We start from the raw sequence: 26,331 nt of genomic DNA, 5'->3' as shown, positions 1-26,331 counted from the left end.
GTGACCGCTGGGAGCGGAACGGCCCCGAGGTCTGAAGCCTCACCGCCTAAGGAGATGGGGAAAACAGGTAGCGCACCTTGACACAAGCAGTGCAAGACTAAATGGCTGTGAATGGAACAACTTATCGGTAACATTTTCCATTTGCGGCTCCATGTTGAGGTAATTAGCCCAAATGAGCTCAAACTGCTGGAAAACTGCAAGAGCAATGGAAAATAAAAAGGTCACTGTGCATTGCAGGGGTTAAACAGCTGGACTTAAAAACCTGCAGCACTCTCTGAATTAAAGGGAAAACTGCAGTCATTCAGTAGGTGTAATACCTCTCAAAAGGACTTCCAAGACACTTACAACTCTTGCTTGTCTCTCTATTTCATTGCTTGAATTAGAATTGTTTATATTTCTCTTAAATTTTCCTGTAGCTCATGGTTGATGAAAACTCATCAGGGAAGAGTTCAGTCTACCCCCCATAATTATGTGTATTAGGGCCTGGTTTCAACATGCATGCCAACAGTAACAAACAGCACAGTGCCCCCTCTTCAACACTCCCTTCCCACCAGCCTTACAGCAAATAACTTAATCTTTAGATTAAAAATACAAAACAAACACCAACACCCAAAACAAAACAACAACAACAACAACAAAAAAAAAAACCCAACAAAAAAGCAACAGACAAAGCAGTGGGTGTCTTCATGACAAGTTGAGATTTCCTATCTGTTTTCTGCTTGGAGCTTGCTGCCTTAAAATACCAAAATCGTGAGTTTTGTCCTTGGAAGTTTCGTTTGGCTCAGTTAGGCGGTCTGGTGTTTAGTACTGGTAAGGTGAACAGGGGAGCTGGAATAGATGGGGATGTCCTGAGGGTGTTTTTCTTTGCCATGAACTCTGTAGAGTATTTCCCGTGGAGGAGGCTAAGCTCACAGGTGTCAGTTGATGCTGTTACTTTCTGAGGCTCAGAAGAGGATTAGAGTAAAGAGGCTTTCAGTAACTGAGTGTAATTGCGCTAGAGCCCTTCACAGTAGAAACAGAAAACTGCTGATGAGAAGCTATGAGGGGATTGGAAGGGAAATTGGATTTGGAAAGCAAATTTGCAGGCACACACACTCTTGCTTAAAATCTCTGTTACTCTCTAATTCTCCTAAAGGGAATGTGTGAGTGTTTGTGTTGGTTGATCAACTGTGCTGTCACTCCCATGCAGACTAGAGACTTTCTTTTGCTATCTCAGTTTAGCTGGGTATGCATTAGTTTTGGAGAAGAGGAGCTAGCTGAAAGAGCTCCTGGTTCTGTTCCTTTGATCTTTCCTTTGTTTAATTTCTGTCTCTTTTCCTTTCCCCTTAACCCAGTGCAACTGTTTTCATCAGTTTAGTTGTGTTCTTTACCATGAGCAGCTCTCCAGTTTTTAGCCTGATTATTGCCTACAATAAAAGTGAAGTGACCTGCAAGCCCTCAGGTAGTGCCCCGTTTTCCTTTGTCTCCTCTCACCCCTATTCAGTGAGTACTGTTGTTGCTGGGAGGTGGAGTTTGCATCTCCTCTGTGCCTTGCTTTTTTCCTGTGTGATAGGTTTATGACAAGCAGTACTGATCATTTCCAGTGAGGGATTATAAGGAGAGGAAATGAATACGCAGCTCAAATTCCCCAAAACAGGGAGGAAAAAATCAGAGGCTGTATGTGCAAACCTGTTACAGACAAGCGTGCCACAGTAAATTTCTCATCAGCTCTTGAATATTCTTAGAGCCCCAAAGGGGAGATTGCTTCTCCCTAAAAGTTTAGCAGAAAAAACAAGTCAAAATCAATGGTAGTGTATTGAATTGGATCTCCAAGGGGTTCTGTCTCAAGAGCTTGGGTTTTCCCTCCAAAGGTCTTGCTCTAAATCACTGGTTCTGGCAGCTTGCAAGTACTGTTAAGCTAGCGTGTCTTAAACATGCCCTAGCTGTTCCTACAGCTTGTTAGAGAACAAGAACTTGACTCTTACTGCACACACAGAGCAAATGGTAACCAGCTCTGGTGTGTGTCTGGTAGTCCCATATACTAAAATAATACAGGAAATCATTGGTAATGGTTAACTGCAAGCTTACGCATGTCCTTCTTTGGAGGAACAGTAATACAAAAAGCATCCAATTTTGGTATGTGTAAAGAAAAGTCATTAATTTGAAATATGGCTGGTTATGAGTATTTGTATGTGTACTTATACCCTTGAGTCCTCCTCATATTTTTATGACTTAACTATCAAATTCCTTTTTTGTTCTTTCCCCCCCCGTAGTGCTTTTCCATACCTATTTCAGTAGTGGGTCAAAACAGTGATCTTTTCCCCCCATATGATGCAGAATCTAAAAACTTCTTTTGTTTTGGTTTTTCAGCACTTGAGAATTGTCATTTTTTGGGGTGGGGAAAAACGTGTTGTCATCTACTGGCAAACAAGATGTGGAATTGAGTGAGTGAAGAGTCTTTTAGGGTAACAGTTGAATCTTATACTGAGTTAGGTCTGATAACAAAGCTTATCTCTGCACACTTGAGAAGACACAGCAGGTCCAGCGACTACTCTTACCACACATTTGCATTGGTAGGGGGCTGTTCCATCACTCCATGTAAACAAAACCTCCATGAACTGACCAACATATCTTGCAAGATGGATCTGTGTGCTCCTGCCTTTGCGTTGATGCCCTTGCTGGTACAAGTTGGGGTGACAAATGAATGGTCATGCAGGGCACATGCTATACGAGACTGCAGTCTCTTTACCACTGTGAATCTGTATCTGGGCAGGGAGCAAGACGTCTCCGCTCAAGGACAGCAGTGTGGCTACAGTGCATGGTATCATATCCCTGCATTCAAAATATTCTCCAGTTAAAAAGCTGCAAAGAGAAATGTACCAAAAGAGAAAAGTGCCAAACTTTGGCTACTCTTAACGTGGATAAGAGAGAGGATCTGTTCCTCAGTAATGTCAGTGAGTGAAATTTCAGTTCTTTAGTTTGCTAACATGGTGATGTTAAACAGGACTTGCGTTTCATAGAGCAAAAGTTGAATAGAGGAGTTGGTAAGCTAGAAGGATCCCAGGGTTGGTCAGCTTGCAATAACATGGTTGTAGTGCCCTCTCTCTTTGCCCGAAGACTCTAGCACAGACTTTCTCTCCATCTGTGAGCAGTAGGAGCAGTAAGTGTCCAGAGCAGAAGTCTCTCACTTGCCTTTCATCTTAGGCCATTGAGTTCCCTTCTCCATTGTCCTCATCAGAGTTAGCAGGCCAAACTCTTATGCCTGGGATGATGTTTGCCAAAACCACTAAACAGAATTCCTCCTTCCTGCAGATCCAGCTATCTGCAGAGAGAGTCCCTTATCACAGAATCATGGAATAGTTTGGCTTGGAAGGGACCTTTGAAGGTCATCTAGTCCATATATCTAAAGAGCACAGCAAGCACCAAAGCTCAGTGCCTGGTGTCCCACCTGCCAAGAAGCGATCTCGTACGTGGAGTCGGGACAGTTCACTGGAGAGCCCCACGTGCTGAGGCTTGGGCAGCTTTCAGCCTGGTACTCCGTGTGCTGGGGCCTTCTACCATCAGGAGCCACAGGTCACATTCCGCCCCAGCTCTTACTCTAAAGCAGGGGGTTTGGTTGCCAAATAAGTCTTTTGAGGCAGGAAGGAATGTTTTGTGGAGGGGATTTACCTGTTAGTGGATTAGGCTATCCCAGAGTCAGTGGCCTTGCCAGCTCCACAAGAACCTGCCCACTGCTGCCTGCTTTGAAAGCTGTTCCCTCTTGCAGCTCTTGTGACCAGGTTCTGCCCGACCTTGCTGCTTGTTGGCAACTTGCTCATTTCCCCCAGGTGTTGAGCAGGTAAGCCTAGGAGCTGGTCAGGGCTGCTGTTTTCAGGGATATCGTTATGTCTTTTGGATGGGAGATAGGAGCCTAACTTCAGCAAGAAGATACAGTGTGTTGTTGATTCTTAAGTTGTCCCAGGACCTCTGAATGACCAACCATCAATTAACTCTGACCTCTTGTGGTTTCAAAATCTGGATCCACATGCTGAGGTTTGACTCTCTCTGTCTCAAACCCCTGACCACAGTTCCTATTTTTAAGCAGGGATGGAAGACCGTGATCTTCTGGAATTCATTAACTTCCTCCCCCGCTGCTCTGCCCAGCTCCTTCCCTATCTACCAGAGACATTGCTGTGACAGTACAGCTGGCTTGTCCTGTTCGTTGCTGCGGTGGTACATCAGGGCCACAGCTCAAGATACCTATGCTGCCTTTGCGTTCTGCCGAAGCATCTCATTACAGAAGTGGGCTTTGCTGACTTACAAAGCAACTTCCAAGTCCAAACTGCCTGGTCTTGGCATTTTCTCCCTTCACCATGGCTTGCCCTTCCCCTTCTGTTCATGTTTTTGTTTTTCTTGGGAACATCCAGTGGTGTGGTTGACCTCCTACGGGTCAGGGTAGAGCTACAGGCGTTCCTGCAGCCCCTTGCTCCGCTGTCTGGCTGCCCACACAACCCTTGTTTTCCCATGGCAGCCAGACCACCTGCTGATGTCCAGCTCAGCCTCTCCACCAGCCAGCCGCTCGACAGAAACCCCAGGGGCTTTAGCTTTCCTTGCAAAGTGCTAACTCGATTATTGGACTTTGGATTAAAGTAAAGGCTCTGGGAGCAGAGCACAGATCAGAGCGTTAGTCCACTGAGACGTGTGCTTAGCAGCAGGGGTGTGTTTCCTTTGGGTTTCATATTTAGGTTAGAAATGCTTTCTTTTGGGGGCCAAATTATCATTCTCAGACACTGTAGTCAGTCTTACTATCGGCCCCATGAAGACTACATGTCTAAAGGAAGTGACAGAAATAGATACGTTTGTTTCCAAAACAAAACCCTTTGGTCCAGAGAAAAGATACCTGCCTCTTGGGAAAGAGGAGAAGACTCCCATCTCTCCTACTTTTCTGAGCTCAAGGTCTCTTGTCCTTTGTCTTTGACTTGTTTCCCATCGCTTATCGTTTACTAGAAAAACATTCCAGCATGTGTGCAATGCTAGACCACCAAAAAAGATGAAGAAGAGATGGATGCACTGCTGCTTCTCTATTTATAGGAAAAGGGAGACGAACCAAAAATGATATGGGAAAATTCAAATCTTTAAATACTCTGGGAGAGATGGATGGAAAAAGGGCTGCTTTCATTGTTCACAGGGTTCAGGAGACTTTCTCACGAACAGCTTGGCGTAACCCCCGGGCAACTCTCTTGTATGACTGGGGGGATTTCTCTGCACAAACCCCCCTCTTGTTTGTAGAGTATCTTACTTGAGTCAGCAAATAACTGCTACAGCAGTTTTACCTTCCGTTCTTGGTGTGCTCTCTCCTTCCTTCTTAGTACTTTCTGCGTTCATCCTCTGGTGTAACTTGCACACCAATGTTAGCACTTCCGATGATTTCACTTCTATTCATGCTGTTCTTTCTACCCTAGGTTTGCACATTTTTATTCCAGTCACCATTTCATAATCCCTTTAATATTTGAAGATGTTCTCTATCTCCTTTTGAAAACAGGAGGCTGCTCTAAGGTGCCTTTTTCTCCTGTCAGGTCAGTGAAATCTCTTTCTTAAGCTACTTTCTTGCCATCTGTCTTTTCCCATGCCATTTTTTAATCTGTTTCCAGAAGCACCACCATCTTCTCTCAGACCTCTTCCACTAATCAAGTTTCATTAGCCCTGGTGTTTGGAGAACACAGCTTTCCCCATCTTTGGTGAAGAAATTTGTATATTTGCTTGCAGATCAGTGGTGGTTCTTGATTACAGATTTGGACTTTGTGCACTCTGCTCCCACATCAGAGGTTGGCTCAGACCCATTGCAAGGGGAGCGGGAGCTGTTTTCAGTTTTGATTTTTTAAAGGGTGTTTCATAGCAAGCTGTTGAAGTGGGAAGTGTGAGGATAGAGCGTGATGCTGCCTTGAACACAGTGGGGAATTTAAGGCACGTGACTGAGGATGGGAGCTGAGGTCTCTCCATCGCAGGTGAGATGCAGGGTGGGCAAGAGCTTCCTATTTGTTCTTGTACCCTTTTAAATGTCTCTCCCCTGCAGATCTAGAGTGGCGCTGACCTCAGCTGTACTTCCTCATGAGCTCTTCTGCACTGCTCCTTTTGCCCATAAAATGTTTCCTAGCATTATCTGCAAAGCGTTCCTCTCGGGTCACCTCTGTTGTGACACCTGCAGGAAACAGCCATTTTGCGATGGCCAGACCACCAGGCCACCTTGCTGATAGTCAAGTCTACTGAGTGCATCTGATGAAACACACCAGTGCTTGAGACAGTCATACCGTCCCTGCCATCATATTCCTGGACCTTCCCTCTCCTCCTCCCTTGCTGCCAGTGAGGCTGGGGTACACTGGCCTCTCTCATTCCCACATTGCCATGGCTCCCACTGTGGATTACTGTACAGGAGCAGGCAAATTACTGAGTAATCTAATGAGATGGGGCAGTAGTTAGAGCACTGATTCAAGTTCTGCCACAGTGGAAATAACATGAATCTCGTTTGCACTTCCCAGAGTTGCTCCCTTTCCTTCTTTTCCCCCTTCCTTGCATTTTCTTTCTGTTCATAAGTCTCTAAATGCTGCCTTTAAAAAAACCACTGTCGCTACCCACTAATTTCAGCTTCAGCTTTCCTTGGAAATACACCCATGTGGGATCCAGCGCTCAGGGTCCCTCCCAGGGTTGCATCTGCTCTTGCTTTTGCCCAGCGGAGCCCGGAGTCTGTGTTCGGTGATGCATTGCTCTGTGCTCTCCCTGCCCTGGGGGCACCTCTGCTCTTGAGTTCTCTCATTTGACCACTGTACGTGGTGGTTGGTCTCCATATTTGTCACGTCAGCTCTTGATAATGTCACTAGGAAGAATATCTTTATTTTGCAGGGGCCTTGTAACAGTTTGATTTCAGGCTTTTAAGTCTTGGTTATTGTATATGGTAAGGAAGTTTGCTTAATATTTGGATGAAAATCTTCCAGAAAATAATATGGTCTGGTGATTTTTACTTTTTTTTTTTTTAGCTTGCGTCCAAGGACTATTTCTGATGTCTCAATAAAAGGTATCTTAAAAACAATAACCCTCTTGTCAGCAGAGAGCTCAGCTGTACAGCGTTCTGCATTCCCACTGAGCATTTTTAGCAGCCCACAAATTGGAAAAGGTTGAAGACTATTGTTGCAGTCAATTTGGCAAATCCTTTCCTTTGAGTTGTTACACTGCATAAATATTTTGCTGTCCTGCCAAGAGCTGTTGTTCTGCCAGATATGTCATCATCTCAATGAATAATAGATCTGAGCTCCTGATCATTTGTGGTCATAAAAGAACTTGGTGTTCCTGTGAAGCTGGGTACATCTGGAGTTCTTGATCCCAGGATCTAGAACTAGTCTCGTTTGTGGTCAGACTGTGATCACCACACTGTGATCAAGACTTGTTCTAGATCAGAGGGTGGAACCCTTCCCTCGTACCATGCAGCTGAACCTATTACATAGTTGCTAGTTTGCAGCCAACAAGAAGGTTATGACATTGTGAAGTGGGACAGAGATCTGTAAAGTTTTTTATAAAAAAGGAAACTTTGAAATTCTGCTGCTTCAGTTGTGCAGTTGAATGTATTCATCCTCAGCCTTGTTTGCTTTTCTGGGTATTGGATGCAATGGGAGTTACAGGGCAGGAGAGGAGACAACAGCTTTTTGATCAGAAGGGAATCCAGTTGCTGTGGAAGTGAGCAGGTGAGATGCCACCAGCCTTTAAAGATTGAGGGGGAGGGCAGATTCTGTTCCTGAGGGTAATTTGTCTTCCTTTCTGGAAAGCCATCTACTGCTCCTGTCTTACGAAGCTCTGCTAAGCTCTCCGGACAGCGCCTGCTCCAGCCGTTCCCCATTCAGACCCCTCTCTTGGCTATTTTGTCTGGTCGAATCCAGCGTGTTACACAGAGTTGTAACCCTGGGACACAGGGCTGGGTATGCCATTATTTCAGTAGCTTTATTGTATTTTAGAAAAACTCTTGAGCTATTTATTGTCCAGGTCACCCAAGGGTTCTTTTTATTGATGGTAATTATTGTGAAACTGCTGCAAAAGTACCTGGCCTTTATTGCTGAAAATTCTTTCTGCAAAAACCAGGATTCTGTACTGATCAAGGAAGGCATTCAAGCAGGGGTGTTTGGCTGGATGTTAAAACAGGCTCCTGTGACAGTTTTAAGAGTGCTGTGAATGGAGACTCACAGTTTAGGTTAGTGCTTGAACAGATGTGACACGATGAGATTGAGAGTTGTTCACTTAAAAAAAGGGGAGAGGGAGTTATTCTTCATCCATTTTACTAATTCCTCTGAGAGCATGGAAAAAGTATTTAAATTGTATCCGTTAAAAGAATGTCTTTCCTGTTTTCTGCTTGTTTTGTTTCCCTCAGCTTAAACACTGAAACAGATTGGTCAAATTTACATTATCTTTTAGTTGAATGCAAGAAATGTGGTATTTGTGACACCAAACCATGGAGCAGTAAGTAGAGAGTAAAATTCAAACCCCTCGGACTTGTGCAAGTAAGTCTTATGAAGAACTTTTGTTATTGTCATGTAACTGATCTTTTCTACAGAAGGGGCATTATAGTGTAGAGCACTCTCACAGGCGTTGTGGTTGTGGTAGTAATTTGAAATCTTTCCTCTAAAAGAGCTTTAAATGCCCAGGACCTTGGTGAAGCTGAGGTCTTTTGTTCCCCAGGAGATGGGCTTTAGGCATCAAGAAGTCCTCTTTGCCTCTCTTGTGGTTCATGACAGATTTTGCTGGAGTAGAGGAGGGGAAAAAAAAAAAAAAGAAAAAAAAATGTGGACTAAATGTCTCTTCAGTAAGCCTCTTGGTCTCGTCTCCTAGTTTGTTTGTTTTGTTGTGTATTTCTTGTGTCAGAGAAGTTCCCAAGGGAATTTACCATTCAGCATTTCATACAGAGATTATCATAAATCCAAGAGGGGTTTTTTTCTGCTTTGTCTACTTTGTGGCAAAGCTCATTGGAACTTTAATTCATTTTTTTTTTTTTTTGGTCATGTGTGACTTAAGTTCCATGAACTAATATTAGTTATACAGTGAGGAGACATCTATATATAAACACAGGGCTTTGTATGTTTCCATATATACTCATGTTTCTATATATAAGCAAAATGCTTTCATAGGAATATTTAAAAATATTTGTCACATCTTGTCGTGTATTTTATGGTGGGAAAGTGTAATCGGAAAAAATGCATTTAGATCTTGTGGGACAGTAAGGTAAAATAGCTACTTGTGTGAACTGGATCTTTTTTTAGATGCAGGCGCTACAGAAATAACCAAGCGATAGCCCCACTGTGAACTCCAAATGCATTTCCTTTTCGCCAGGGTTTGCTGGTCTGTTTGTCTAACCCTTGTAAGGACAGCAATACAGTGTGTGTAGCCGGGCTCCTGGCTTCTGCAAAGCCTGGAAGGATGAGGACCTTTGCATGTATTAACGTGGTGTGCGTAAAGGTGCAGAGCAGCAGATCGTACGTAGTCCATCCTGTTTAGCCTAAGTATGTATTTGAGCTCTATTTGGCAATACGTGGTGTTTCAAGTAAATAAATTGTGCACAGTATAAAGCAGAGTTTTATACACTCGTTTTATTCATGACTTTCTAGCAAATTTGGGGTTTTTTTCTTTATATTGTCATGAAGAAATGACAACCTCTTTCCTATAAGTGGAAATTATAGCAATATTTTAAAGTTTGTTGACTTCTGTCATTTGGGGGCCTGGTATAGGGTCTGCACTGTTACTGCTGTGGGTGAGGTTGCTTGGGGGAATTCCCCCTCCCCCCCCCCCCTTTTTTTTTTGTTGTCTTGTTGGTTTTTTTGTTTGTTTTGTTGGGGTTTTTTTTTAATTTTTGTCAATTTGTTTATTTTTTTCCTTAACTGTCCTTGTCCTTCATAGCTTTAAAAGTCATTGAGTTAGAAAAGTCAGAAATACCATGTTTCTATAAGTTTCATGAAAATGTGGTGTGTGGGTAAGAGGACATTTTTCCTATCGTTCCCTCTGAGGTAGAGATGAGAGCTCAGCCCTGACCTGCTCTGTGAAGGCAGCGTCATCTGGCCAGCACCTGCATTTGTGGAGGGACCTTTCCTAAACAGGCAGAAGATGCAGAAAGAAGCCCAAGAGCATCACAGGCCCATGAAAGAGTCTGGAGGGAAAGGTGTGGATGTGTTACTATTGCAGTAGGACATCAACAGGGGAATAGTAAGGGTATTGCAGCAGGGAAAGACAGGAAATGTTAGACCCATCTGTTTAAAAAAAAACAACACAACAACAAAAAACCCACAAAAAACACACAAAAAACCCCCAAGGCCTCAAACCTAACCCCCCCGTATATATATGGCTGCGAATCTTTAGCTTTTCCAAACTCTCTCATGCCCCAGTCCTTGGATAGTCTCCTGTGAACCACATACAGTGACACACATCCATTCTGCTATTGTTAATATGCTAGATAAATACTGTTGTTTATACTATAGATTTAAGGGCAAGTCCTCCGAGCCCAGTAGACTGGTTTTCTGGTTGGGGTTCATGTTGATGTTTTTGTATGGGCATACCCAGAATGTTTGAATTTACAAGCCGTTGCGGAAAATAAGTGAAGTGTGTGTATATATCTTGAGTGACCTAGTTGCCCATGTCTTTTCTAGCAGAAGTTGGAGCTGGTTTACTTTAGTGTTTATTGGGATGTAGAAGAATTCAGTCTGATCCTAGCTAAAAATAAACAGATGGGAGACAGAAGTCACAATAGGACACCATTGCTCTGAGGCCGTTTCCGTGGTCAGAGGGTTTTAGGGATGCAGGTATTGTGCACTGCCTGAGTGCTCCTAGTGCGAACACAGGTTTGTGGGCAAAGTTGCACGGGTTGCTTGAGTTTTAATTCACCCTCTGCACTCATGAGGGAAGCTAATTTGACCTGTGCCGGTGAGTTCAGCCATGGTCATTGAGGTTGTTTCCTTAGCTAGTGGAGCTGTGCTTTACCATAACTTTCACCAGAGTGTTGCAGAAGAGTTGGGTACGTCAGATCAGTGGATCACTGCCGTACAGAGCAGATTATTCAAACGGACCCTTGTGAGCTCTTGCTGTCCTGAGATACCTTGATGCAACACTATGACATGGTGTTAGTAGAAAACTGTGGGAGACAAGGCTTAAATAAAATCATAGTGGTGCTCTGACACACACATTCACAAACAAGATGATCAGTCTTAAAGAGGCAATAGAGATCTGTCCCTTGCCAGAGGAGACTGAATGAAAAAGTGTTCTGTTTAGATCAAAAACCCTGTTCCTTGTGAGAAGCTACGCCACAAAGCTTGTTCTGGAGTAAAATTGTCAAAATAAATGAAGTTGTAGAAGTTAGTGATATTAAAGCTAAGTACTTAGGTTGTTTGTTTTGTTGAACAAATGTTTTAAGATTCATCTTGAATGGGGGTAAAATAATGATAGAGACTTCTGTGGACGGAATACCATAGAAAACAGGGTTGGCTACACTTCACCTTCCCTGAGCTAAGCGGGCAGATCATGAAAGAAATACCATCCTGGCAGAATTCCTGTTACATCACTAAAATGTCACATCATTTTATGGTAAATATTTGGCAAGAATTTGAATAATATTGTAATCTAGGTGTGAGTCTCATGTCATCCCCTTCATCCACACCCAGCAGCTGGGAAGCTGTTGAGTGGCTCTGATTTATGTGCCATCTTTGAAATCATTTTGGCCTGAATTTTAAAATAAAACAGTGAGCAGCCATTCCACTAGTTCTTTTTATTGTTGTCTTGCTTCCTCAAAATGCTGTGCTTAATGTCTCTGTCATCGGGTTAGGAAAATAGTGATAATTACTGTAGCAAAATAGTTTAGTAAAATTTAGGGACAAGTTTACCTGGAATAAATCAAGGAATTGCTTAAACGAATAATAAAACAGACCTATGAAAGGCAGCTGCTGTTGGTTACTCAGCAGTTACTGGTTACCGTGTTCTCACTTCCAGATGGTTTTTCTTCTCAATCTGTGCAGATCCTGTTGAATATTAGTCTTATGGAGTAAAGGAACTCTTTATCGCAGTAAAACCCGGTGGTGGCACATTCACAAATCCAGTCTCCTGCTTTAGACTCCTTTTCTCCTCTTCATTTTATCTCGGGTGTCTTGTTGCTCGAGGGGCAAGGCTGCCTGTCTGCTTTATCTCCAGTGGCTGTTGCTGAAGGAGCAAGGCTTTGCTCTCTTCTTATCTGAGAGATTTCCTACCTCTTTTAAGAGCTCTGGGCAAACCTGCAGGGTGGCTCAAAGAAATGCTAATTAGATAGTTGTTCACAAAAGGAAACTTTACAGAACTGCATTATAAGGTCAGTAATTAAAAATATTCACAGTGTAATTGCCACAGAGATTGATCTTTGAAGTTTCCATTTCTAAATCTGACCCAGTAATACTATTTTTGAGAAAATTAATCTTGCCTTGTGTGGATGGGAGGATGATGTTGGTTTAATAGTTCACTTGAAAATCTTACATATATGAGTAACTGAAAACTAGGAACAAAGCCAGTCTTCTACATTTGTCCTTCAGTAATAGTAAGAATGCATTCAAATATACCATCAGTGTTGTCACTCTTTCAGACAAGGCAGTTCGCTGTAATCGTTCCTTTTCCTGGAGGTGCTGGGTCAACATTTGAACTAATTCTTTTGGCCTCTTTGCATGATAGGCTTTTACAGTAACATGTCGTCAAGATAAAAGCTACTTAAATCCTTAGCAAAATGGGAAATCATGGGGGGTTCCCCCTCTATATGTTACCGTATTAGTATTTTGCAAAAACACTGCAGTTTGCAGGCAGTTGGGTATCTGTGATGCCCAGTTCTGAAATCACAGCTGTTCTTTGGTCTGTTTGCTGCTGTTTCAGACCGTTTAAATGATTTCCCCCTCCCCTCTCATATCGGTAACTGTTGATCTGTACATGTTCTTGGTGAAGAGGCAAGGGTCCAGGAGTCAGTCAGCTAAAATCACACCAAAGCAAGGCGAAGATGCTGCTGGCAGCTTCAGAAGGTTGGAAATGGTCACTCCAGTTGACCTGTTTGTATGGTCACACCAGTTCTCTGATCCATGGCTTCGGGTCTGTCTTGACACTTTGCTATGTTTATATGTGCCATACCTTTAGTTTTTTAAAGAGTCACTTTCCAACCAGAGGATATTCCCCCCTTCACACTGAATTTGCTGACAGTGTGAAACACAGCTCTGCGGCAGCTTGTTCTCGCATCTTTACACCTTGTGGAACCTGACCCAAACAAAAAGCCAGTGGGAGAAGAAGGCTGTGTTTCTTGTGCCTTCAGATTGCTGCGGTATCCTTCACTTTCTGCAGAAGCGGTTGGAAGCCAGCCTGTCATGGTGGCCATCCCGGCTGCGGTGCATGGATGGCTGCGCCCTGTGTTACGCTGTGGAGAAGCAAATGTGCAGCGTCAGAGTGTGAGTGCTCGCGCAGCCCCGATCCTGTGCTTGTGCAAAGTCAAGGTCACCAGCGCTGGTTTTATTTACAGGCATGTTTGTCCCGCAGCTTCGCTCACTGTGAAAGCACACACACGTAAGTGGTGCTGGGGTTGTGTAAATCCTGCTGAGTGAAGGATGTTGTCACCAATTTAGAAAGTTGACAGGGTAGCTTTTTGTTAAGCTTCCCCTGGCTCCTGCTGCAATATAAATTAGAAGGCCCTGTGCTGAGCTTGAAAAATCTCACAGTGCCATCGACCAGTCGGGGTTTTGAGCTGCTGGAATTGCAAACTGCATGTGATATAAATGGCCTGAAGTAAAACAGGTCATTAAAATAGAATATTAATGATCTAAGATGTTGGTAACACAAGAACCCTTTTAAATTTATGTCCTAAATAGTGAGCTAAAAGTAAACTACGGGAGCTGATGATGGTAATAATAAAAAAAAAAGAGAATCTATCCAGTTCCTTTCATGAACCACAGTCCCAAGATGCTGCTCTTCTTTTTCAGCTTGTAGGCTTTGCTCTCAGCACGGTTTAGGTCCTTATGTAAGCACGCTGGCCTCAGCTAACCTGCTCCCAATGTCCAAACACATTTCTCTCGTGCATTCTAGTGCTTTACTGTTGTCGGATTTAAAATCTCATGGTGTAGACGCCAAAATCCAGAAACTCCCCGAATGAAACTGAGTTTGTTTTAGGAATTGAGGGAGGATTAGATCCGTAGTTTTTTTGGCTGGGATGATGCAGGACAAGGCTGCTGTTTATGTTGGTGTCATGCTTTGGTTACCTGAACATCAAAGTAATTTGAGTTCATCATTGTTTTGGGTCGACTTCTATTTTTGTTGCTCATAAACATCTCCTGGTGTTCTTGTTTTTATTTAGTGGATTAACTGTTGTTTAGCAGAAGCAGCCTGTTGGACAGGTGGAGTGATGGAGGAGACTAACGAGGTGACAGTTTCTCTCCTGTGCCCTTATGAAGGGCTCCAGAAATTGTTCCTGGTAGGGTAGGGGAGAGGAAGGTGGAGGGGGCACAAGTCATAGCAATAACACAAAACAGCAGAAGGAGACACTGAACAGGTCGTGGCAGATGTTGGTCATCGCTGTGGAGTCCCAGGCTGAAGTGTACATCTCTCAAAGGAGATCTGCCCGGATACAGCAGCAGGCCAGCACCCACCGAAGCCAGAATCTGGGACCTCTCCTCTCCATCTCCTCGCTGTTACCTGGGGCGTTGATGTTTAGCAAACCCAAGGTTTTGCACTCCCTCTGCTGGCTGCATTTTTGCTGGCTGGTGCGCGCTCTTCACCCTGAAGGAACGCTGAAGTCAGTAGGGACAATCTTGAACAAACAGGGAAGTAATAAAATTAGCATGGATACTTTTTAGGGTCTTTGAAGACTAAGAAAAAAATCCTTGTTGACCATGCTGTGAAGGTGCAAGTCAGTAAGGAGATATTTTTCTGACACCTCTTTCCAAAGGGTCATTACTTGCCTTTGGAAGCGGAGACACGGGGGAAATCATATCAGCGTCAGTTACACTTCAGTATTTTGAATCTAGTGTGGAAGACTTGAACCATGACCAAGAATGACTTCAGTATTCTGTTTGCTTGCTTTAAATTTAATCTGAATTTTTTGTCCTGCATTAGCCCAAATAGTGACAGGTCTTTCTCCAGACTCAACATTTTCTCTTCTCATTGCTGCTGCTTCTTCTCTCAGCTTTAGTTCGCTACAACTTCCTGAAGTGCTTTCTTGCTTCGTTTTTTAAACTTCCAGCCAGTTTCTCATCTCAAGCCACCAGTGTCCTGAGATCACAACCTTGTACTCAGGTTAGAGCCTCAGAGGGGTGTCAAAAATCACTTTGGTTTTGGGAGAGTTTTCTCTTTCAAGCGTTACGTTCGCCATCTCTTCCTCTCCTACTTCAGATCCAGCAGATACTTCTCCAGGGCATTAGCTTCCAGTTTTGGGAAGCAGCTTGTGTTTGTCTATTTACCAGGCTGAAATCAGATGCTCTGGCCAACGCTGAGAGCAGCCCGGCTAGTTGGTGTGCATTTTACACCTCCATGGACCCTAGTTGTTGTCAGTCCCAGCCAAATCCAGCCCGTAAAGACTGTGTGACTGAGAAGCATTGCCACACTGTTCGTGGCAAGGGAGTCATTACTGATGTTCAAGGAGTTTCTGAAACTTTTCCTCTCTGTTCTTTAGTTTTGCTCTTGCTGCCTGCTTCCACCTGGTAATAGTTTTTCCCTAAATGTTCTCACTTCTCCTATTTGTCCCTAAGATTTCCGCTTTGATAGCAGAGCTCTGAGTTGAAACTACCTTTTTTTCTTACTCTCAAGTTACTTCTGGTTCCCAGCTAATTTCTTTTACTCATGGACCTATGATAACTTCTCAGCTTCTCATCCATGTTTGTGGCCAGGTTCAGTTCAATTGCATGTAAAGTTGCAGCAGGTAGCAGCTTTCTAGAGCTACGGTCTCACTCTTACAAGCAGCAGCAAAGTAAAGTGACAACATGCTGCTTGCAAAGGTCTGACCAGAACGGATTGAAGGGTAGGCAGCAGCAGTTGAGTTGGAGCGCCTACACCAAGTGGTAGGCTGCTGGAGATGGAAAATGTTAGCTCATAGCTGCTCTTCCATCTGCCATGGGGCAGCAGGGAATTATGGAGGTCCTTCCTAGGAGGTTGTCCAGTCAAGTTTTCAAAGCTGCAAGTAACTGAGCTTCTGCTGTTTCTCTTGGGAAAGTATTCCTTACAAATACAATTCACTGTCAGGAAGTCATTCTGAAACTCTCCCTAATTTTTCCTTTTTTTGGTGTCCTCCCACTAAAATGAGCTTTAACACAAAGAATCTATTTAAAGCACTACTTTTTTATTTTCCTGTGAAGGCTGATGTGGTTTCTAGTTAATGTTTGTACGAGACTGTAAGCTCTCTAGTTTAAAGGCAAAGAATCACCATATTCCCTGTGGCTGGGCTGATACTTTCACTTGTTTCCTTGAGGGTCTGGATGAGTTTCATGTGGCTGTATTAAATGAACGTTAGTTATTGCGTTCCCATCCCAAATATATATATTAAAAAATTGTGTGTTTTGCTGCTGAAAAGAGCAGAATCTAAAAAGCTTAGTCTAAATCTAGATTAAATTTGTGCAGGAGTTTGGGGTTTTTCTTGATTCTGTGAACAGTGCTATGAACCGAGAGGCAGCATACACCAGTTAGCGGTGGTGGGGGAGAAAAAGCTGTCCGATATACCCATTGAACATATTCAAAGTGCAAAAACAAACAGCAGGAATGCAGATTCCTGCTCATAGAAGAGAGTCTTAATGTCCTTGAACTGTGCCACAGAAAAGAAATTGAGAAAAACACTTGTTACTTGGATATAATTGCTTGCAAGCCAGCGCTATTCTAGAGGGAGTTAGTTTTAATGGTTAAATTATACAATATATTTTAAAACTGATTGGTTTGCATAATGTATTGTTGAACCTGTGAGTCTTACTGCCAGACCAAATTGTTTACCTTCATAGAAATCAGTCAAAACCAAAACAGTTCCATAAGAATAAACCAGGAGATTTTTCAGAAGCACAGATCGTTAGTTAGCAAATTCAAGGGCAGCTAAACACCTCCTGGGATTTTTCTCTGTGTCATTGTTACAGGCATATTGAACAGGTTACAGCTTAATGTTCCAGGGCATTCACCAACAGCAAACGGACTCAGATTACTGGTTTGTAATGAAAATGGACTAGACTGATTCTAGTTTTACAACAAAATGACTTGACGGGAATCTTCTGTTTTATAAAAGTCTACCATAGCTTTGATTTAGTACTGATTCTTTTGCTAATAATAGGAAACCGAGGGTCTTCAGTGAGATCTGCTTCTTGCATGGGAGAAGTAACATATACAAATCCTCCTGGTTACTAGGTTCATAAACCTCCTCCTGCCGAAACAGAGGCATCTCGAGTTGCTTACCTATGATGCAAGCTTATACACGTCACGTGTAGGTTGTTGCTCACTGCTCAGAGCCCCTGAGTTACACCTCTGCTGTTGGACTACTTATTGCCTGAGATCCTCTTTTTCATTAAAGCTATGCCAGCAATATTGTAATTTTCTGCAGTGTAGTCTGGCTAGTACTGTCATTTTACTATTACTTTTGGTCGTATACCAGGCCATGTTGTGGCATTCCAGATCAGTAAAAATTGCTTGCTGTCTTTACATATCATCTTTATGTACTGGTAATTGTGCAAAATTTTCTTTTTTTTGTTGTTCCTAAGCAGAAACTCAGGAATGAAAAATCAGAATTTAAGTTTGGGATGGGATTGCAGTTCAGGCCTCCCTTCGAAGTCTCTCAGAATCACAGGATAATTTAGGAATGGACTTGTGGAGGTCATCTGGTGCAGCCCCCTCTTTGGGGCAGGCTACACTGAAGTTGGCTCAGGTCCCTGAGTTTTGAAGACCTCCAAAGATGGCCATTTCACAGCCCCACGGGGCCTCTGTTCCAGTGTTTGACCACCTTCATGAGGAACAAGTTTTCCTTATTTAAGGACTTCATATTTTTGAAACTTGTGTTCATTGCCTTTTGTCCCAACAGTATGTAGCTCCAAGAAGAATCTAGCTTTGTCTTCTCTGTAGCCTACGGTGAAATTTGTAAAGACTTTTGAGACCCCTCTTTTAACCTTTTACTTTGCAAGACTGAACCAATGCAGCTCACTCTGCTTTTCCTTGTGCACTGTGGGCTCCAGCCCCAGACCATCTTAGCATCCATCCACTGGAATTGCTTCAGTTTGTCGGTGTCCTTGTTGTACTGGAGAACACCAAATTGGACACCAGTACTGCAGGTGCAGTCTCTGAAGTGCTGAACAGAGGGAATAATCTCTTCCGTTGAGCTGCTGGTGGCATGTGTACTAATGCAGTCAGTACAGTTAGCTTTCAGTGCTGCAAGGACACACCACTGATTCATGTAGCTTGTCCAGCAGGACCGTGGAGTCCTCTTCTGCAGACCCGGCCAGTCAGTCCCCAGTACCAGTGTATGGGGGTTATTTTGTACCAGATTCATGACTTCGCCTTTGCATTTATTGAACTTCATAATGTTTCTCTGAGCTCATTTCTTGCACCTGTGTGTCTGCAGGGAAGTGGCATGTGAGAGTGGGGTGGGTACAGTTCTATTCGTATGGCAAAACTCTTCGTGTAGACAAGACTCTATGTACTGACCAAAGCAGATGTTGAACTTGGTCAGATGTTTGTATCTCTAGTTTGAACTGCATGGCAATATTCTTGAGGTCCTTGCTCTAAACATATAATGCCTCAGTTAGGATCAAAGGGCATTTCCCCCCCCCCCAGTCTTTTTCAAGGAATGGTCAAGGTACTGTAAGAGAGTCAGTATTTCAAGCATTTCTTCCAGTGCTGTCCTACGTGGTCAGTCTGTCAGTCACATGGACTCCTGGGAGCTCGTTCTAAGTCCACTGACTCATACAGATGTCACTAAACATCTTCACATTTCTTAAATTAGCTTAACAAATTAATCAGAAGTTGTAGTACAGAGCGAAATCCGAGCGGAGTGGCGAGATTTTGAGCAATGGGATAACACAGGATTTGCTTTTAACAAAATTCCTTGGTCTTTTAGTTGCCCATGAATGCATTTGTCGCAACTTGTGTCTCAAGCCATGTGGAGTTGTGAGCTCCATAGGCTCCTGCTGATGTTACTGTCACTGGGGGAAGCTGAGGGAGAAAGCAAATGCTGCCTGCCTATGGCCATGAAGGAGTTGTGGGTCAGAGCACTGCCCGCTGTTCTCTCCTGGTGCTGCGTATTACACATGACTTGGGTCATTTCTGCCTTTATCATCAGATCTGGCAGACCTGCAGAGCTGCCTGCTTGCTGAATCTCATTGTATCAACACTTAAAACAAGTGATTAAAGAAAGATTGATGTCGTAGATGTAGTGTGGCTGGAGACTGTAGCCAGAAAATCAGCAAAGTATATAAATTATTAATATATTTTCTGTGCACGCTTGCTCTTCGTTTAATTTGTCTTCTGCTCTCAAACCCCTAGGAATACTATAGACAATCCAGGTTTCCTTACCTGGACATTTATTTTATTCAACTTCTTGTTGAATATGTATTTTGTGTTCTTAGCAATGGAAAATACCGTTGAAAGTTCTCTTTCTCAGTTGAATAAAATGGTATGACAAATACCCGTGGTCTGATGAAGTCTTTGAATATAGCTGTAGCCAATTTCTATTTAAAACACTCGGAGGAGTCATTATTTTACTTACAGGCCAGTTTTAAAGTTGAGCACATGCTGTGTTGTGCTCTTTTACGATGTATAAGGAAGCCCTTGCGCTCCTCTGGCTTTTTCTTTAGCCTTTTCTACCTTGATTACTTCCATACGTGGAGGGTGTTTTGCAGTCATCTATGCAGCAGTCTGGGAGGGCAGCAAGTCCAGGAATGCATCTTTGTGACACCTCTGTCACCAGTGCTGATGCTCGTTCCACTCCCTGATGATTTCTGGAAAATTATTGGATCTGGATCAAAGTTAACTTGCAAAGACTCAAGAAATGTAATTTTCAGATGTGGTCTTTCTCATCAAGTGACATGAGCGTTGTAGTCAATGCAAAGGAAGGAGAAAACTTTGGGAGCAAAAGGCAGCCTTTTAGTGGCAACCCAATTAGATTGGTTTAAATTCATCTGACCCCAGCAAAGTGGTGGGTTCGTGAGAGTCAGAACAGGAAAACTTGACAGTCAAGAGGGAAGAAATGTTTTTGTCAGCCTGAATTTGGATAATTTATCTATTTTCCACAGATAAACTCTCTGCAACATGTAGTTTTAATAATGAAGGTAGAGCTGAACATCAATGCTACCCACCAAAAAGTCCAATGACATTTGAAATTATGACAAGATTCAATGGTATCGGTACTTTGGGTGATAAGTAACAAACCTAAAAATCAGAGATGCTGGCAGAACCAGAAAAAATGTTTCTAGCCTTCTTTCTCATTGTAGAAAGTGCAAAATGTCTGATACCCATCTGTAATTAATGCCTTAACAGCTCACTTTGCCTAAGAGAGCTGGTACAGATTTTGGTCCCTTGTCTCACATTAGGTACTGTTGGTCACATCAGAGGGCTGTGGCTGCTAAATGGGGAGAGAATAACATTTAAGTGATCCTAAATTCTTGGTGGAGACCGCCCCAATGGAAAGGACGTGTAACTGATTTTGTGGCTGCAAGTTGTGCACAACTTCCCATGGTATTACAGCCTCTCAGGTCCTTCCCCAATCCCATTTCCATAAATCTCTCCCATTGCTTGTAGATGTGTCTAGGACTCCGCTGTTGTTAAAAAGGCTGTGCTTTTCAAAATGTAAGATTTTTATCATGTAATTCAGCTTTATCATAGGCAGTACAGAAGTGGAGGAGAATTTGGTGATTCTGATCAAAGCTGAAGCACTGAGTTGATAGCATTGTTGTTTGGGGATTTTTTTATTTCACTCACTTGTACAGGTCTGAGCACTCTTACCACTTACTGAAGTGTGAGAATGGTGATCCTTGGGTATTAGCATCTGAATGAGCATGTGCAAATGAGCTGCTCTGATCTGTGATAGAAATGGTTGTTGAAGGAGTCACGTCTTTTGACTTGAAAGCAAATATGCTAATATCTGAGCAGACGCTGTGAAATAAATTACAATATTTGGTTTGTCTGTGTGACTTTCTTTGTGCCACAGTTGTTCTTGAACATCATTGTATTGAAAGGGTGTAATTGGAATAATATATTACTGGGGAACAGTAATGATGATAGTACACTAAATCTTTCATGTCTTTATGAAGCCACCTCCTGGGGTTTTTTTGGAGTTTGGTTGGTTGTGGGTGGGTTTTTTTTTTTGTAAATGCTGTTCATTAGGTGGTAAAAAGAAAGTCTTGCAAGGAATGCAAAGAAATAAAACCTGTCACAGTGAAAGACTTTCAGTACAATACGAATGTTGATCCTTTAAAATCACAAATCATCTTTCTATTAATTCACTGTAGAATAAGGTTTCCTCAAGATAAGACTCAGCAGTGCTGTGGAGTTGGTATTTAAAGTATGTCCATCTGCATCTAAACGAGTAGCTCCAAGACAATCAGATTATGCAGTAGTTACTTTGGTGAGAATATCGCCTAAGTGGAATGGAAACTTCATTTTGAGTCTAATATTAGACCCTGCTTTGGAAAATTCCTTTTAAATGATCACAAGCTGGGAATAGCAAAAGAATTTAACTTTCGACAGACAGCATTCACCAAGAATTTGTTTTTAACTGCTTATGTTGGGTCCCTGGGAAAGCAGATGTGAAAAACTTACCAAAGTGAATTGACTTGACCTGATGCAATGTTTATATCAGTAGTTGATAAGTTTTCCTTCCTTGTCTAATTTGTTCGGGATATTTTCATTCTTTAAGCGTGAGTAAGTCTGGGTTGGAATAGTTTGAATGCTTGTTAGTCTAATAATCTGAATCTTCAAACACGCGGCCATTATTGCCTATAAAGGGGTCTAAGCAAAGCTGAACTATTTTGGTTATCTTCCATGGACGGGGATAAGTATCGTTTTTGAGACTAGCAAAGAGGAATGTGAGATAATGTTGCTTACCTCCTGGTAGTTCAGAAAGCGTACTGGAAATCTGCCATGCTTGTGCTCCAGAATGCCACTTGTGTTTGGTGAGCCCTTTGAATGCACGCTACTTTTTATGCAGCTTTACAAAGGACTGGCTTCCAATGGCAGCTAGGGAGGCTGGCAACCAAGGATATCAAAGCACATTCAAAGGGGCATGATAATATTAATATTATTATTATTCCTGTGGCAGGAAGGACTTTATGAATTATAGATTGCATTGTGAATGATGCAGCTCAGGGATCTTTAGAACCGCTTAGTTTTTGTTGATCAGGCACTGTCACTTTGAACTTATTAATTAATTCCTAAGTAAGTGTGTTGTCCCCCCTGGTGGAGCATGTCCAAATAAATTATTTTTGAGGGAGGGAGGAGAAAAAGAAACCCATGGATTGGGCTGACCTCTTATCCTCAGCCTCTACCCTGTCCACATGCTTCTGTGGTTTGGCCATTGTTGCTGTTATTTCCAAGCTTGAGGAGAACATCCACGGGAGCTTGCTGCAAAGGAGGTCTCCAGCCTGGCTGCCTTCTGCCAGTGTATTGAGACAAGAAGTAGAACAACTGTCAACAAGATAATATAATGAACTCAATGCCAAGGTGACAGTTTCACTGGGAAAGACATTAGAAAAAGAACACTGATCTCTTTAGCCGTTCTCCTTTAGTGCATTAGGTGGATTTATGTGACCCAGGAATGCATTTCTCGGACAGAAATCAGATTACAATTTTAAGCGTCTGTTAAACTTTGCCTCTTTTTTTCATGAAGCCTGACGCCAGCCTTTTTGTCTTTTTGTTTATAGCTATGTGTCTATAATTCTGCTATAATTTCTGATCTTTCAGGAATTTCTAAAATGTCTGAATTGCTGATCTGTCTCCTTGCAGGCAAGTCTCACCTGGCTATAGTACAAAGAGTAAACAATGAAGGAGAAGGGGATCCTTTTTATGAAGTCCTGGGAATTGTCACTTTAGAAGATGTGATTGAAGAGATCATCAAGTCGGAAATTCTGGATGAAACAGACCTATACAGTGAGTAGAAATATTTGCACTTTTTTTTATAGACAAGAGGGAGGATTCTGTGCAGCAGCGGTTGTGTTTAATAGCTGTGTTTTGAGAGATGCAAAGTTGCTGATTTAAAATCTCAGTGGTCAAATGACCTGTAGATCCCACAGATGGCCAAAGTAATTTTTGGGTTTTTTTGCAGAATGGGCACCTCACCCCTTTATGCCATATTAACTCAGAAACAGAACAGGTTTTTTTATTTGACCTTTCCATCAAGAAGGTTTACATCTGCAACAACCTGGTCTTTCCTGCTAGCTGTTCTCCACTGCAGTGGCCTTGTTAAACCTTTTTGTTCCAGTGCTCACAACCTCCCATATTTTCCCCTAACCTCTCTCCACCTGAAGCACCTGTAGTCCGTGTGCTTTAGCAAGAAGGCAGGCAAGTACCATGCCTCAAGGAAGGGGAATGGAATCTCTTTAGACTCTCTCTCTGTCACTCATTCAGAAAACCCGAGAACGGAAAGTCTTCTTCGGGGCTGAAAATTAGCATGTCCTAAATGATTCCTTTTCATGACTCTTTACAGCTCCTTCCTTCCTTTGTGTTAAGGTGTGTTGAGGGAGATGATGCAGATCAACTGTTACCTGGGACTTGAGAGATCTGGACTCTTTTCTTTCCCAGTTTAGAGTCTGTCTGGTCTTTGGTCAGTTAACTAAAGTGTCATTGCTTCTCTTCCCATCTGCACAATCTGGCCTGTGCATACAGGCTTCCTTTCTGCCATTCTTCATCTGCCTTATCTGTGCTTTGATCACTTGCTGGCAGATGCTATTTTTTACTATGTATTTGTGTGTAGCACAAGGATGTCTCTAGATTCTATTGTAATAGAAACAACAGAAATAATTTTAAATATCCTTAGCGCTGTTCAGCTGCCCTTTCTTTTCTTTCCTCATGAAAGGGATCTGAATGTATCTACAGCACCCTTTTCAGGCCAGTGCAAGCATGTTCTATCCTCCCTCCAAGCCAAATGAGCACTTTACACTGTGGGATAGACAATGCTTCTACTTCTCCTAAGAGATTGTTATTGCCTGAACTACTTTCTGTAGCTGGTCAGTATTTTAGCAGTATTTAAGCTCCCAAAGGTTCATGTAAATGACAATTGTGCTTTATGATATGCTAAACAGTATAATTACTATGCAAATCACAGAAGTCCAGTTAGTATCTATTTCTTTTCATACCTTCACAAACGAATTGTTGAGCTAATCAGTTACAACATAATGCTTTTACAGGGTGAATTCAGACTTTGTTATACTCCAAAAGAATCCTATCTTTGTCTCATCAACTTTGAAGTATTTCCATGTTTCTCCAAGTGAAAAGACATCACATATGCTTTTCAATGTTTTTTTCCCCTTGTTTGTTAAGAGAAACCACACATATCATGCTGTGTTGTTCTTCAGGACACAAAAAGCTTTGACCATTAATAGCATGTTAGAGGGCAAGGAAATGAGAATTTGATTTTACTCTCTGAAGACTTCTAGATTAACAAAATATTGCTGTAAACATAAGTTGAAACTCTCCTTCCTGGGAAGATTTTTACTATTGAGAATTCCTGTTTCAGAACAGGAGGGAAACTTTACTTCCTAGGCTTTCTGGAGGATGCAGGAAATTTTGGGGGGTGACTCCTGCTATGTAATGAAGATGAACTTTTAATTTCTGTATGAAGCACTGGAATTCATTCCACTGTTTAGATTGAAGGAAACCGTAGCAGCAAGCAAGAGAACAGAAATCCAGAGAAGCTGTGAGGACTGCAGAAAATGTCATAGTTATGGGTTTGGGCAGATTGATGTGCTGTAACCACTTCCCACTGATGTAGTGATGAGAACATGCTTGGGGTTTACTGAAGGTCTGCAGTATGTTAAGGCAGCTTATTTTTGATGTTGATATCAGTGTGTGAGTGCTAGTAACCCCATCTTGCACTAGAGTTCTCTGATGCTGTTTGTTGTAAGACCAGGCTGGCTTGCGCAGCTGAGAACAAGCCAGCTTGAACCCTTTGGACTGATTTGGTCTATACTAGGTGTTTACTTAAAAGTAGACCTTACGCAAAATTTTGGCAGTGTCATTATGCCTTTGTTCTGAACTTTTAAAAATGTTTTGTTTTGCTTTGATGGAAACTTGAAATTTGATGAAATGGCTGACCTTGGTGTGCCTTTCTGCTGTTGCCATGAAAATCCACTTGAGCTGTGTTAGGGTAGAAGCAATCGTGTATTTACAGTTTTTGCTGAAAGCTGCTCTCAGTGCTGAAGCGCTGCAGCTGAATTTCTTGAGGGCTGTGTGCCCAATAGATGTGGTATTTCTTCAGTTTGCTCTGGTCTGCTATGTCTTATGGCTTACAGAGATGTTGGGAGCAAGGATAAGAAGACAGGAGCAAGAAAATTATTAAGTATGCCTGACCCATCAACATCTGGATAGACTGAGTACTTCTGAGCATGAGACTTTGTATTGGGGTTGCCGATGGGGTGGGGAGAAGAGTTTTCTGTCATGGACAAGTAGGCTTTGATGACGTCTCAGGCAGTGTCACAGTGAAGAGCTATCAGTGCATTTTGCTCTTAGTATTGGAAAGTTGGAGCATTTTTTTCATGGTTGACACACTACAGGAATCTCTCTTGCACTCCCATGGTGGCAGAGCATTTCTCAAGCTTCTCAGAGACCCAGGACAGAAAGGTGTGCGTTCTGCTTTGGCCTCAGACCGCTTGAGGAATGTGGAGTTCACTGTTATGACCTGAGCTTGACTGGTGGCCTGTCTTAGCTCTTTCTAATTGAAGACAAGTTCAATCATCCCCTTAGCGCAACTGGAATGCTGCTGTTTTTCAGACACACCAATTCACAGGTGGTTCGCCCTGCGTAAAATCTAGGATTTTTCTACAAAATAGATACCTTAGCACACCCTTGTGTGCGTGTTCTACATGTCGCGGGTAAATATTCTGGTTGTAAGCATCAGCTTACATTGCATTTCTACATCCTCACCCCCGTGCCATTCAGCAGTCTTGTCTTGGCGAACATGACCCCTGGCAAGCCCACGCTGCAGGGGTGTTCGATGCCAGGCCATGGGGCACGTTTGTTACACAGCTGCACTCCTGCGGCTGCAATAGCTTTCACCTAATGGACTTTTTTTTTTTTTTTAGCCTTAGCAAGTCACTTCCCCAAGGGGAAGACTGCATCTTACCCAAACATTCCTATTTCCAAACAACTGTCAAAACAGGTATGTTAAATACATGGGATAGTAAACTCTGTATCACT

General features: G+C 42.6%; 1 protein-coding gene across 4 annotated transcripts in view; it reads left to right on the top strand.

The window, feature by feature from the left end:
* Positions 1 to 26,331, top strand: part of CNNM2 (cyclin and CBS domain divalent metal cation transport mediator 2) — a 125,445-nt gene that overhangs the window by 75,428 nt on the left and 23,686 nt on the right. For all 4 annotated transcript variants that reach the window (XR_008823919.1, XM_056352027.1, XM_056352026.1 and 1 more), the window contains exon 2: positions 22,924 to 23,067. Coding sequence is in view for 3 of the 4 variants with exons in the window: in XM_056352027.1 (XP_056208002.1) it covers positions 22,924 to 23,067 (144 nt within the window). In the remaining variant the exon portion in view is untranslated. The remainder of the gene's footprint in view (positions 1 to 22,923; positions 23,068 to 26,331) is intronic.

This window comes from Falco biarmicus, chromosome 9 (assembly GCF_023638135.1).
Source record: "Falco biarmicus isolate bFalBia1 chromosome 9, bFalBia1.pri, whole genome shotgun sequence".
Taxonomy (NCBI): Eukaryota; Metazoa; Chordata; class Aves; order Falconiformes; family Falconidae; genus Falco; species Falco biarmicus.
Note: the sequence above shows the minus strand (reverse complement) of the source record. Positions and strands in the feature narration are given on the sequence as shown.